Source organism: Varroa jacobsoni, unplaced genomic scaffold, assembly GCF_002532875.2.
Source record: "Varroa jacobsoni isolate VJ856 unplaced genomic scaffold, vjacob_1.0 scaffold_1259, whole genome shotgun sequence".
NCBI lineage: Eukaryota > Metazoa > Arthropoda > Arachnida > Mesostigmata > Varroidae > Varroa > Varroa jacobsoni.
Genome location: NW_019214161.1, coordinates 143825 through 158584, shown reverse-complemented (window position 1 = coordinate 158584; position 14760 = coordinate 143825). Strand labels below are relative to the sequence as shown.

General features: G+C 37.5%; 3 protein-coding genes across 3 annotated transcripts; 1 reads left to right on the top strand and 2 right to left on the bottom strand.

The window, feature by feature from the left end:
- Positions 1–50: 50 nt before the first annotated feature.
- On the bottom strand, positions 51–4881 carry LOC111268118 (3 beta-hydroxysteroid dehydrogenase/Delta 5-->4-isomerase type 3). The gene is made up of 2 exons (XM_022846865.2): positions 2507–4881; positions 51–2337 (listed from the first exon to the last, which is right to left on the bottom strand). Exon 2 carries the CDS (start codon positions 2287–2289, stop codon positions 1132–1134), a length of 1158 nt encoding a protein of 385 aa, XP_022702600.1. The 5' UTR covers positions 2290–2337; positions 2507–4881; the 3' UTR covers positions 51–1131.
- Positions 4882–5014: 133 nt separating this feature from the next.
- LOC111268116 (histone H4) lies at positions 5015–5855 on the bottom strand. The gene has a single exon (XM_086971565.1). It carries the CDS (start codon positions 5772–5774, stop codon positions 5463–5465), a length of 312 nt encoding a protein of 103 aa, XP_086827691.1. The 5' UTR covers positions 5775–5855; the 3' UTR covers positions 5015–5462.
- Positions 5856–5950: 95 nt separating this feature from the next.
- Positions 5951–10424, top strand: LOC147752430 (uncharacterized). The gene is given in 6 exon segments (XM_086971564.1): positions 5951–6349; positions 6608–6659; positions 7738–7860; positions 9100–9422; positions 9424–9509; positions 9512–10424. Coding segments are annotated over 3 exon segments (306 nt in total). The 5' UTR covers positions 5951–6349; positions 6608–6659; positions 7738–7860; positions 9100–9282; the 3' UTR covers positions 9592–10424.
- The last annotated feature ends 4336 nt before the right edge of the window (positions 10425–14760 follow it).

The following is a 14760-nucleotide window of genomic DNA, read 5'->3' as shown; positions in this document are numbered from 1 at the left end:
AACTATTCAACTACGGTATGAACCTAGAAATTGAAGAATTGTAGCATCTATTGATGTGAAGTACATGGTGGTACAAAATCAATTTATTGAAATTTTCATGAATATCCAGTGGCTGCCGTGCACATGTGTATATATGTATGTAAACCTGATAACACAATAAAGTTACAGGGCCCGTGAAGACCGTTGTGTATTGCACGTTCAGTGTATTGCACATTTGGCAGTATACAGTGATTGATAATGACAACAGTAAAGCTCTCAAAGTATTAATTAACGTCCACACCTATACTGTCGTAAAAGGACCGATTATATGAATGAGACATTCAGAATTTGTCACATTCAAAATCAAAATAATAATTAATCACATCTATGGGAATGTAATTTATATACGTACATTTTCACTGACATAAAATATTATGATCGGTAATTTTGCGTCGCAAGCGATTTGTCAAACAACATTAATTATGCTCGCAAGATCAGGCGATGTACGACACTTTTTATGGGTGAACAATTGCCTCAGAGGCATCTGTGTCTCTTACAAAGGTCAAGGACTTGGAAAATAAGTGTTCGAGCTCATTCCAGTAAAAATCACTTAAATCGCGTTTCGTGCTGACAATAATGCAGAATGTTCTTCGCACTCGATTTAAACCAAAAATACTTAGCAAAATTATGCTCTAACTAGTTTCGTGAAGTATACATTGAGGTCCATTGAAAAAATGTACTAGTAAGGTTGGAGTAGTTTAATAGTAACTAGATCTCGCAAGGTATTAAGAAAAGCCAAGATTTACAGAGCTAGCATATCGAAGATCATTGTGTGCTCGACGATTATGATAATTATACGAAGAAAAACCATACTACCTTCGACCTACCATTTACATGAATATACGTAAAATTGCATAGTATTCATCCACTGTATGCTGGTTTACGATTTTGTAAAAAAAAAAATTGCAATTTCTCCGAAACACCCAATGTACTAAAATTATCTATCGAGTAATCGTGAATTGCTAAATTTCGGATGTTATAAATTTGCTAAATACACTTTATTAGAAATAGAAAACATTTGTCCGTCGTCTTCGTTTCAGGCACATTGCGATATCTACTGGTTTTAGACAGTTACAATAAGCAGACGATGAATTACACTTTGACATGCTTATAATAACCGAGTGAATTCTTATGGCTCATTTCGTGTGTATAGTACGGACAATATTTTAGTCGTAAAACAGCCTTTTGTCGGTTGAAGAAAACCGTTGTACAGGCATACCTAACGGTAGCCGGCGTCGGGAAGTACTCGCCGACCTGATAAATCGGCCGAATCAGTCTGAGGACAAAAGCACTAATGTTCATGATAAGGATCACTAACAGATACGGAATGATCGAGTCGCTCACTCGAATGCTGCCTTGCGCCTCGACGTACGGCTTGATCGAAGTGTACAGATCCTCGAGAGGGGTGTCATCCGTTATGTAATAGATTTCACCAGCACAGTCGGCATTTTTTTGTAGAGCGTTTTTTGCAATAACATGTGCGTACGCGATATTTCCAACGTACGTTGTTTGTAGCCGTTCATCAGTACTTCTGACTTTCTGGATCTTCGAATTTCCGTAAAGCTTGGCAATAGTCATAATCCGAGTTATAAAATGTTTATCTTGTTCACCGTAAAATGTCGTTGGCCGGAGGACACAGGTAAGGAGTTTCGCGCTTCCGTCTGCCAGCGGCAGGTTGTTGGCTTGAAGCACCAACTGCTCGGCGTGATGTTTGCTTTTAGCATATGGTCCCATGAGGAAGTTTTTGGGCACAAACGTTGTATTTTCAGTTCCATAAATGATGTGATTTGATGAGACTACAGTATCCGTCGTAGACGCAAACACAAGGTATGGGACACTCTCATGAATGCAGGACTCAATTATATTGCGCGTTCCTTTAACGTTCACTTCTTCTAACGCTTTTTCATTCGGAAAAAGCGAAATGTCAATTAGCGCCCCACAATGAATTACACAATCGACACCTTTACAAGCCTCGCGAACCGTTTGCAGGTTTGTCAGGCTTCCACATATTTCTTTCATTGGCTTTTTAGTGGAGTGATTTAGATTGTTTACATAAGGAACGAGATCAAAAAGGAAAATATATTGACAATCGTTATCGTACTCCTGGAGGAGTTTGACCACATGCTGTCCCAAACAACCACTGCTTCCCGTGACCAAAACCGCGCCTGTCGTTTGCCGAGCTACCGGAGGAACTTTCCAGAGGACATCGGTACTCCCTTTATTTTTACGAGGATCAGTGCCCATCATCATATTTGTCTCTGCTGGTAATTCAGGACGTTTGACGCGTTTTCATATGAACTGTACGAAGTTGTATAACCATGATAAGAAAGATACAGAAGACTGGATCGAAAAATTAAACATTGAATTTTCTCAATATTATCAATAAATTACAAAAGAACAAATAATAATAAAAAAAAAAGAACGAATAATAAAAAAACGCCCTTGTACGGGTCTATGTGAAACATACACTAATTTGTTTGTATTCTTCTCTAACTTCACTTTATGAAGATTGACAGATTACGTGGTCACATCAATAATGGTACCGGTTGATATCAGCAAAAACCGTCTGCCCGGCGCCAAAAAATAAACGCGCGAAATTTGAAATATCCTACATACTTTTTCGAACCAATTGCTAGAAACATGCAACAGATGCTTAGAAACTCTTCTTTTTTGAATTGTTCATAATACTGAAACGGCATAAAGTAAGGATGAAAATCGTAAATTGTGTTTCACATATTTTTGATCATCAAACTTCTAATGACAAAAACGCTAATACCTAATTGTAACTACCTGCTTTGTTTTTCGAACTTCATGATCAATTTTTGAATGAACTAATTATACTATTTAAAATAGTATTGAACTTATCTATTTAGCCAATTAACAGGATACAGGATAGCGTATGCAAAATAAAAAAAAAGTATAAAGCAAAATAACTTAATCAGACCTTATATTAGCCGCAGGGTTTGGCAACGCGTTTTTTGTGTGAACAAGTTTCGTGCCAAAGAACAGAGTTTAAGTGTTTATCGCAAAACGTTATATATAAAATTCGTATTCTTAAAAAACTATATTTCGATCACATTTCAACAGTATTAAAGTACTTCTTTCACATTTGAATAAGTAATATTAAAAAAAATATCTTTCTTCGGTATAAAAACCATACGAAGTTTTATATATTTTCGTATAATAATACATATTACACAAAAATAACAAGATGCTTGACAATTGATACGTTTTAGAATATCAGGCCGCGTTTACACTCGCCTTTGCTTTATAGGTGTTACGTGATAACCAGACAGTTTTATTTCGATGCGAATGCTGAATACTATAAATTTCCATATTCAGCTAACGGTGATAACATTTACAGATTCAGCTAATGATTATGATTATGATTGACTGCTTTCTTAGTACCTTTATTGATAAGTAGAAAAACAACGTATATATATATATATATGTATATATACGATAACTACATAAACCGATAAGTAAATGGAGTTAAGCAGTTCCTGCGTTTGCACGTGCAAAACTTTTTGCATTCGTAAGTATAATTTTAAGTAAAAATACAATATCATTGATACGTTTCCTGTAATCTTCCCGTTTTCACAGACACTGACAAGATTGTAGAAGGCTATGTTATTTTGTGTGCCACTAGACTGTAGCTTCAGTAAAATAGCGTACTGATTGTCGTGCTCTGTTCTTTTAAGTTCGTTAATAATTTTGATAACTTCACAGTAGGAAGAGTGTAATTACATATTAGTTTTTTTTTTGAAGGGCGTTGCAAGCTGTAATTTAAGAGCTACCCAAACAATGCCCAAATAAGTAAGTTTTCAGCAGCATTCCGCAAAGGAAAGTCTTTCAAATGGTTTTCTTAATACTACAAGACCCACAGTTACTTTCGGACTTTCATAAATCTAAATCTGTTTCCCTGTCATATTGTAACTTCCTCTATTTACACAAATTGTGCAATATATAGGTATTGGTTTTAATGCGTGTGTATTGCATAGGGTCCCGATGTTAAATCAATTGTTCAGTATTGCAAGAACCTCATGTTCAAAAAAAAAAACATTCAACAAACGCCTCAGTTGAAAGCACGAGATCAGAGACGGTACAGCGACATCATGGCTGCTTGCAACTAAAAAATGGCTAAGAAAAACCTTAAGGAGAACTACTTAAGCCATAATTGAATAGTTTACAAAATCAGGTCGGTAAATGTCAAGAAATGCTTTCTTTGTGCAGCTCACCAAATACACATATATAGCACGTAAGGCAACCTTATAGTAAATGTGTATGTATTTAGAGAACAAAGAATAATCTGTATGAAACCTTTAAGACTTCGTTAAATCGTCAACAGTTTTCGCAATTTCTAAAACATACTGTAGCTTCTTTAATTAAGCCCACCAACAATAGACAGGTAGGCCACGTTGTTGAGTACCTAAAATAAAGCTTGCCTGACCTGGTATCGTGCCAGGCTTAGTTGCGTAGCATCGCATTCAAGGATCCATTCAGGTTTAACATCCCCTTCAGCTCCACCGTAAACCAGTTCGCAATTGGCCGCGATTACCAGCAAAGCTGCAGTTCGCAATTTGCCGCGATTATCAGCAAAGCTGCTTACTTTTTTACTTTTGTCTTTCCGTACCATAAAAATCAACCATCTGTTTATCTGCGCCCGTTAGCTGCTGACGTTCGCCTGCTCTTTTTGTCTTCCTTGTGTATTTATGGAGTGCAATCTACCCACTCACCTATCTTATATATCACACACCGCGTTAGGAGCTATTGTTATACAACAACACAACAAAGGTAAACATGGCCTCCAGCTAAAAATACAGATGCGTGGTTCCTACATTGCTATTGCTATCAATAAAAATATATCAGACTATACATCAATCCTTCATTATAGTTCGACTCTCAGTATATGAGGCTACCAATGTATTATCATATTACACTAAAATAAGCTACTATGGCTTGAAGACAATTTACCTCCTTTAGTACGATAAAGTTTTATTCTCATGATGTATACATGTCACCTCACAATAAGAAAGTGTTTCATTGTGGCGTTGTTGTCGGAACTTGCGTATCCCTAACGGCGTTGCGACGTTTCAACGTGGTCGATCCCTTTACTAGTCTGAACATCGTTTGAGTTTTATTTCATTTTTTTTATAGTGCGCATACAAAGTTCCCGTACCGCAGTTTCCAATCAATTAAAGCTAAGATTGTTTTTCGTAAATTAGCGAATATTATAATACATATTAACAATTCCGTCAGTGCACGATGAATTTCAGTCACTGCATCACGGTACAATACAACTTTAAGTTTGTAGAGGTTTCGACAGCTGCTTACAAGAGCGGCTTTTATCTGCTACCTTGTCAGCCCTCAATCGGGCCATGTTGTGCTGTTCGATCAGCACAACAAATACAAGTGATGTTGACCTAACCACCAAATCCGTACAGAGTGCGGCCTTGCCGTTTGAGAGCATATACAACATCCATGGCGGTAACTGTCTTTCTCTTGGCGTGCTCGGTGTAGGTAACAGCGTCACGGATAACGTTTTCCAGGAACACTTTGAGCACTCCTCGGGTTTCCTCGTAGATCAGGCCGGAAATACGTTTGACACCACCACGACGCGCTAGACGACGGATGGCCGGCTTGGTGATTCCCTGGATGTTATCACGAAGAACCTTACGATGACGCTTGGCGCCTCCCTTGCCAAGGCCCTTTCCACCCTTACCGCGTCCAGACATAGTCGCACTTTGCAAATGGTTATTGTGAACACCAAATCCAGCAACGCACTCACAAACGATGCGATCTCTGTCTTTAGTTGGTCTTTTATAGCTTCACAAGGCACCGCCTGTACTGACAGCCACCGTTTGAAATTGACCGACCAATCACAGAAAAACTTCATCAAAGAACTGTTCCCATTGGCTGGTTTCACGTCGATGAGAGTTAAAAGCCAACTGCGCGGGTTTTTTTGAAAACCAGGAGTTATCGAATGTACCGAAGCTTTGCCACTGCCAAAGATTTACTGACGTTGCCAACTTGAATCTCATTGTCACCCATTTTGCACATGCGGATTGTATCCATGTGGTTAACAAGATCTATTTCAGATTTAGTTAGTGGCATATTTACAATAATCATGCCATTCGCAATGTACTAAGCGCGTACACACTTCTGTTAACGGTTACTGCGCAAGCTGAAGTGTGAGCTTGTGTTATGTAACTCGAAACGCGTTTGACTTTGATAAACATTTCTTCGTTACAATAAACTACTTAGTAAAAATATTCTATCAGTGCCAAGGAATACCTAGAGCTCGAAAAAGGTTTGTCTGTTTAATGTTATAATACGCCGGATAGAACACATCTAAATATCATCTTTATATCTTGCTGGGCGACAATATGAAGTCAACTAATACATATCAGGCGTATTAACGAACGCCGATAACTGAATAACCGGTGTGCTAACCTAGAGTGCGTATCAGAACGACTTGAATAGCATAGAAGCTGAAAGGGCTGATAGGATCTTGGTGGTGATTTCGGGCTTTTTCTGCCAATTAGTAATGTCCTCGACACCGATCTAGGTCTTGTTGGCGTTTCCAGATCTGCGCGTTAGCATTCAACCGGCTAGTTAAGGCAAGTTTCCACATGTAGCAGCAGCAGCAATATCGTTTACAGCTAAAAATAGACGTATCATTATGAGTAGTAAAGTTACTAGTTTTTACATGACTGTACAAGTTCAAGTGTGCGTCCCAAAACCAGCCTCACAATATGCCATTTGTATGCGTTACAATACTCAATGCTATTCTACTCTCTTACTATACTTTGATTGCAGTACCTTACCTGAGTTGGATTTTGTTGCGTTAGAAATAGTTATGGCTAATAACTAGTTTGAATAAACAAGGTTAGCTTTGAGTCTGTTCTCTGCTTAAGATAAATCGGCAATAAAGACGTTTTAACACACTGCCGAAACTGTATTCGTGTCTTATTTGTATTCTCTGTTTGGTTTCGATAGACATCGATTTTAAACGACGGGAAACATTCACATAATTATTTGTATGCCGCAGTCTGTCGTACCCCTGCTGTTCAGATTGATAAATGAGCGCTTTCGCGTTAAAAAAAGTAAACTACCTTCTCAAGCTAGATCTGTTTCAAAGCCGTATATCGGTGTCTCCAGGCAGTGTTGCATCCTAACGAAGATCGCTTATGTAAACTTTTATATAGCCATCTTGTATTTAACTGAATGTTTAGCACCTTTATCATAAAGATAAAAATGACAATGGAGTAAGCATCTGCCAAAATGTATTTAGATTGTCATTTTACCAGCTTAAAGAAATACCTATGTGATCTCTGAGGCAGACCGTTTTAACTTAAGTATGTATTTTGGTTTTGGATGGATCCTTTAATTGCTTTTTCTATAGTAACACTATTTTATAGGGTAATTTTTAAATCGGAATTAACTAGCTCGGTTAAAGATTTTTCAAAAGGTTCGCTATTTATTGTGCATACAACGAAAACGGTTTGATTAGTAGCAGGTCGAATTTATCTAGCTCAAAGTTTCACAAGTCAGTCAACTGTTTATGTCGATTATCGTTTTTTAAATGGGCATAGCTTAATAAAATGATCTTATTATTAACATTATTATGTATGACAATGAGTCCTTCCAGTTTCGAGTTTACTTAAACGTTCGAATTTGTATGACATATTGTTTCAGGAAAACTATTTCATGCTCTACTGCAATGCTCTGTCCGATGAACGACGATCCTTGAGATTACCGAATTCATCTCTTGTATAGTTTCCAGCACAGTTTAGTACTTAAGTGGTCATTATATTGTCCGTACGTATTTACATGAGACATCATACGCGATCTCGACCACCTGGAAATTATACATTGCTAAATACTAGATTATAATTAAATCTACACCAGAAAACTTTTTAGTGCTATAAAATGCTATGAGCCAAACCGATAGATCAATAAATACTAGCCAAACCATACCAGATCAACGTAGAGTATCCATATATATCTTGCTCTTTTTTAGATGAGCTTTAAGTTATTAAAATAAATGTGTAGAAGTTTATTCCTTACCATTAAATGATCAGTTTTAACGTTATCTTCAGATGGAACATGACCTTTAATAAAAGGGTGTGCCCATATACTGTCATATTTCATACTGCATTAATCCTACTGGTAAACACACTGCTAGATAATATAAGGTATTTGTCAAATAATATTTTCGTAACATTCAAAGCGCACGTTAGTATTCAAATAACCAAAACCTTTCGTCCAATTACAAAAATAATCAAAGAATATTATTCTGAGACTAAACTGGAAGTGTTCGATATTTTTTAACAGGCTTTAAATAGGCCGTTATCTCTATCTAGTTCCATATTGAATTCGAGCATTTTCCACGAATTCTACATGCAGTTGGATATCTTTGGGCACATGTAGAGCCAAAGCTTCTGAGCTTTAGAAACGCAAATCCGTCTTAAAGTCCTGGTCGATTTTCTAGACCACTTGTCGAAACGAAAGTCTGCGAGATAGTGTCCCTGTCGATTTCTGGTAACTTCGAGTTTCATACAGGAAAACAGTACCTGATCTGTAACGATGAGACCTTTTTATACTACCGACAGGTAGCAGGTACCGATTTGCGCATAGTCCAGGTGGCCAACTGTTTTCACACAGCCTCTTCCCCGGTAGACTTGCGAAGAGCTGCTTTGATCGCGCCACAGCTCACAAACTGTTCTACTTTTCGGCAGAACGACAAATAAAATTGATGCGATACGTGTCTACTCTTTTTAAAGGAAGGGTAATACCTATGTGGGGCGTCCCCTCGCGGAACGCCAAACAGGAGCACATGTACGCTAACCGCAATGAACTATAGGAACGCATTTAAAAAACAAATGACAATGATTACATAAATAAGCGGAAATGGTCGAAAATGGTTATTATTAAATTATTATTGGTTGCGTGCATCTGTATATATAATTGATGAATTGATGAAAAAAGTAGATATAATTGATGAATTACATAAAAAAGCGCATTTTAACTAATGTTGTCATTTTTCTTTGTAACTAGTCTGCGCGCGCTCTTACTGCATAAATTCGACCAATGAGAGAGGCAGCTTGCTCGGTGCAGCATTCCGATTGGTTCTTTAGCCCTCTGCGATGCTGCAATGTATGGTGTCTTGCCGCAGTATATAAGACGCAGCCAGTATCTTGCTAGCATCTTTCATACGTTTAATTTTGCGCATGAATTAATATGTGTAGCCGCGGCAAGGGAGGCAAGAACCTTGAAGAGGGTGGTGCCAAGCGTCATCGCAAAGTTCTCCGAAAGAACATCCAGAAAATCATCAAGCATGCTATCTGTTGTCTGACGCGTAGTTGTGGTGTCAACCGTATTTAACCCGATCCACGAGAAGAGGCGGGACGTACGTAAGGTGTTTCTCGAGGACTCCATCTGAGACGCGATCACGTATAAAGAGCACGCCAAGAAAAGACCGTGACGTCCGTTGACGTGATTTGTGTCCTGAAAAGGCGAAGACGTACACTCTACGGTTTTTGTGCTTAAACAAAATGAATTCACCAATGAACAAACAACCCTTTTCAAAGCTACCAGCAAACACACGCTATGTTATTTTATTAAGCTATCTCGTTTTTGTACTTAGATATTGAAAACTACCTTACAGCGCCCAGCATCCTGGTTTCGTTACCCTTTTTGTCTAGCTGATCTGCATAAATGTATTAAGCTTATATACTTACATGAAGTATATGATGCGACATAACTTCCAGAATTGTATTTCTACAAACTCGTATGTAATATACGATAAATGCGAAAGTGGATAGGACACTGTGTCATTTAATGGGAATACCGTTTCTAGGCATTTGTTCCGGTTTACCAACCAATGGGAACAATGTTTTTGTGATTTGGCCTATGTTGGCACAACTAAACTTTGTATCTTAAAAAACGTTATGCAAATGAACTGCGCGACCATCTACGTCCAACATGAAAAGCTTTTCTAAATAGTATCAAAGGTTTGAAATACAGTATACTAATGATCCATGTTCTGAGGCAATCTCAGCATCATAAACCGCATGCTTTCTGTTCGCAGCAGCTTCCTTAAACATAGAGGTTTGTTTTTAATTTTTGTACCGAGAAATAAGTACTATGTAAAAACTTAATAGACTTAGAAATACGTAAATTGGCTATGCAAGGGAAAATTCCAGGTGCACTGAGGGAGGTATTTTTCATAATGTTCAGATTTGCTTCATTTCTAAAGTAGCGTTTGTAAAAGACGAACGGTATATATCCAGTGGCTGATCAATACATTTCCGCCAACTTTTTTTCAATGTTTTAAAGAACTATTTTCTTTGATGGAATAAAACCTCTATTTGTCGTTAACATTTGAAAATGTTTTAGATTGGCAAGGCTCTTAAATGAAAAATAGAACTTTAGGCCTTGTGTTATTTGTGTTCAAGTAAATACCTTTTGTATTTTTGCCGTATTTTCAGAAAAATTAAGCGATGGCTAGGACTCTAAGTCTTTGGTTGAAAAAGCCATGGATCGCTGGTTTTAACCTTGCCATTGAAACATATTTATCCCACAAATTTTGTTGAGCAGATGAACTGAAGTGTGTTTACACTCACGAATTCGTACTCGACTTTTTCTATATGATTTTACATACGTTGCTCCCCTGTATAGCAATACACATTATATGTAGTAATCAAAAAACATTAGATTTGACTTTAATTACAATGATTTTTTGCCGAATTATATGAGTTCTTTTTATTAACGTGATAGACCGTTACCTTTGATCAAAGTGGTATCACTGTACTTCTTGTCTGTAAGATGTTTTAATGGTGTAGCGTATCATTGAAATAGGCGTTAAACAAGGTTCCCTCACCAGGAGACTCCCCACTAGAGATTTCGGTCACACCTTCTGCAACCCTTGTAAACAGGACTGAACCTTTTTGAGACTGAAGGTGCACTTTTCATCTCTCTAAAATATAGTTACTTGTAAAGTAATGCTAATATTGTAAGGCATAGTGTTTTTTAAAGGCCTTTTTCTAACGCAGTAGTCGATAGATATGGCCTACGGGAAAGTGAAGATCGGCTCACGACGGCTTCGATTTAGAGTCGGAATTGGCCTTACCGTCTTTTTCGCGACAATACATTACGTGATCGTGGTGCTAATGGTATTCAAGCGTAGTTATAGTAATTAAATGAAACAAAATGAGAACCGTCACTTTATAACGAAACGGTTTGGGTCAATTAGCCGACTCACTCTTGCCACATTCGTACCGCAAGCTCATTACGGATCAGTCGCGCCCCCCTTTCTACTGCGTAATGCACACGTCAGTGTCACGAATGCCGCTATCGACCCCCATAAACTAGAATAGTTGCCAAGTATCTTCGATGTTAATTTCTTATGGCAAAACAGATCTAACTTACAGGAAAATATCTGGAAATACCAGAAAAAATGTAGAAAAGTACCTGGAAAAACCAAAAAGACTCCAAAAGACGTCCGGTTTTCGGACAAAAAGAGCAAGGGACGTCGAAGGAAAGAGTCGTTTACCATCCGCATCTACGAGATACTCAGGCAAATCCGCTCTGATACGGATATTTCGTCGAAGGCCATGTTGATCATGAATGCTTTCGCAAATTCTTCGAGAGGATCGCTGTTGAAGGTTTCCATCTGTCTTATTACAAGGATAGGCCGACCATCACCTCGAGGGAGGTGCCGACCGCCATCAGGTTGCTACTACCTGGTGAGCTGGCAAAGTGTGCCGTGTTCGAGGCTACAAAGGCTGTCGCCAAATATACTTCATTGAAGTAGATTCACGTAGAGGTTATAGTTGTTCAAACGACTCTTTTCAGGGCCATCAAACGCACCAAGACAAATCCACCTTCAAAGACCTGCTTGCAAGGGACGGCTCATGGATTCTGTAGACAGACTAGTTAGTTTCTCATAGTTTGTAATTTTACCTCATGCAAGATTTCATGTAAGTGAATATTGGATGTTAATGCAATGAATTGCATTCATGAAGATCCTTCTTGTCCACGGTTTTTGAATCAATTACGTTCACAAAAAAATTTAGCACAACAATTAAAAATACTTAATTGCCGCTTCTATTTCGGAACGTTTCGAACCAGATGAAGCACTCCCTCTTTTTAGTTTATGTACAGAGAAAGCAATTTAGTCATTATCTAAATATCTTTTTACAAAGGTTTGATGTTAATATTAATAAATAAATAGATGGATATGTCGTGACAGCTTTATATTTGCAGGTCTGAAAAACGTTAGCTTATTACTGCGGTTTATCCAAAGGAATCCCCGCAATGCCAACGGCATTACTCTTTATTGTAGAATTATATGAAGTAGGTTTAGACACAAAATCATTCATTGAAAAGCTGTATTTTTCGGCATAAATGAGGTCCGAGACAAATTAGTGAACTTGCTATATATTTTCAATGGAATATAAAATGTATTATTATTGGTTTTCAATTTCAAAGTAAGGTAAATGTTATTCAATTACACAGGTGTATCAAGTACAGTTGATACTTTAGCTAGAAGTTGAGTTGTTATACATAACTCTGCGCTCGTGCGGATGTCTGATAAAGCACCTCCTTTCAACCGCCTAATGTCAGAACGGGGCACGACACGGTCACGTGTTCAACATACGTTTATTCACACGGGAATTTATGATGATTCCACATGATTTGGGTTGCATCTTTTGCTTGGGTCAAAAAAATCGCCACGAGATCTCAGCATTTTATTGATACCGTTCCTCACATATACGTCAAAAGTAATTTGATGTACTAGGGTTAAAAATGCAGTCACAACATACAATTAGATCACATTATATTTAGAGGGTAGCGAATGTATATTGCAGTTATTTTCCTGAAGTACGTAATGCATTCAATTAAATGAACATTGATTTCCTAACCGAATGCGCCCTTAAATCACCATGCAACACGTACTGTAAAGAGCTATTGAAAAATTAATTTTAACGAAACAGTCGCTAATAAGATTCCAGAGATTATGAAAACCGACCCTGTTGGTACATACCCTCATGTACTCCATTTACGTGAAACACCGTTCGATTTCTTGCCGTGCCTAAATCCTGTGAACCTGTGACTTCACGTAAAACATGGCTAGACGCAGTCAACTTAAAACTGTGCTTAAAACTGTGTGTGTGTGTGTGTGTCCAGTAAACGCTAGATAGGACCGACTCCGTGTGTAATAGTACGAGTGAACAGATTGAATTAGTCGAAATAGTTAGTTGGCGTCTTTTATCCATCGGCGATGGGGTGCATTTTATCTGTTTGGCGGAAAGTAACATCTACAATTTTTAGCTGAGTTACGCAGATGGTCATCAGGATTATGGAGGCAACCAAAATGCAGAAGGCGAATAAAGGTCAAAGTTTTGATCGTAAGGACGCACAGCAGGATGAGTATAGCAAATGACGAGGAAACATTTTGTGCAAGCTTAATGTTCACAGGCTGTATGGTTATTTTCTCCAAGGGGTCTATAACAAAAAAAATTTTATTCTCATCTACAGTTTTACACACGTTCATCAACGACATATGCATCAGCGAACTTGCGGCCAAATCTGGTAAAACTAAAGATTTACTACAGAGCAATGTTTTAAGATAGTGGTTTTTGAGCGGAAACTGTAGTAGTCTGTCAATCGAACCTATAAATATAATGGACATAGCCGTATACAGTTTTGAGTACAATTGCACAAAAAAGTTAGACATTGATTATTTCATATAGCTGAGGTTAAATGGATATATGAAGACCATCAAGCTGTTGTCGTTGTTGACGATAAAATGAATTTTTAACTCCTGTTTCATTTAAGCATTTGTTCACGCAAATTTTACCCAGTGCTATATGCTTTCTATACGCAAACCACGGAAGCACTTGTCATTTGTGATAAAGCCATTATGTCGATGGTGTTTGTAATTTATACGCATGGTGCTTCAAAAACGTATACATTGTACCTTGATTAGACCAGTACTTTTTTGGAAGTATAGTAACTGTAATAGTCTAACTTTCTATGTATTCGGCAGGACTTTAATAAAATAGGCAAATCTCATTTCTAACTGAGTACCTGCACACTATCATCGTCATCTAAGAGCATATATTGATGCGAATCTTCCAGAAAATACTAGGTTGAATAAGGACCCTGCTTGTTCTCAGATCCAACGCCAGTGGACTTTTCTTCTTGTCGAAGTGCCTTGAAAATAAACTCAATATCGGAAAAATGCCGAAACAAAAGTATAGAACAGCCAAATTTGATCTTGTTAAATGTTTATGCATTGATAGCCACCGACCAGAACAGTAATGATTTTCAACATCTTTAGTTGGAGGAATAGTTAACGTTGTGTAAATTATTCCGCAATGTGAATATTACTTATACATGAACAAGAGTTGAAAATATAATTATTCAAACTGCGTATACATTTTTAAAGACACCCTATATATATATATATATATATATATAAAAGTTTTAATCGTTCGACATCTTAGGGTACCGTATAACAAGGAATATCCATAAACTATATAACAACTTCGCTGTTTCTAATAAATAGAATTTTAGCGACTAAGGAATAGGAAGCTGACATTAGACTATGTCAATACTGCTATTATAGGCGTTAATTTTATGAGTGTTCCGATATACAAACTAGTCCGAATCACTATATATTTTACATTTAAATCTAATCAAATAGCATAG

Coding starts and splice junctions, on each gene's coding strand:
- LOC111268118 (XM_022846865.2), bottom strand. CDS start 2,289: ATGATGATGGGCACTGATCCTCGTAAAAATAAAGGGAGTACCGATGTC.
- LOC111268116 (XM_086971565.1), bottom strand. CDS start 5,774: ATGTCTGGACGCGGTAAGGGTGGAAAGGGCCTTGGCAAGGGAGGCGCC.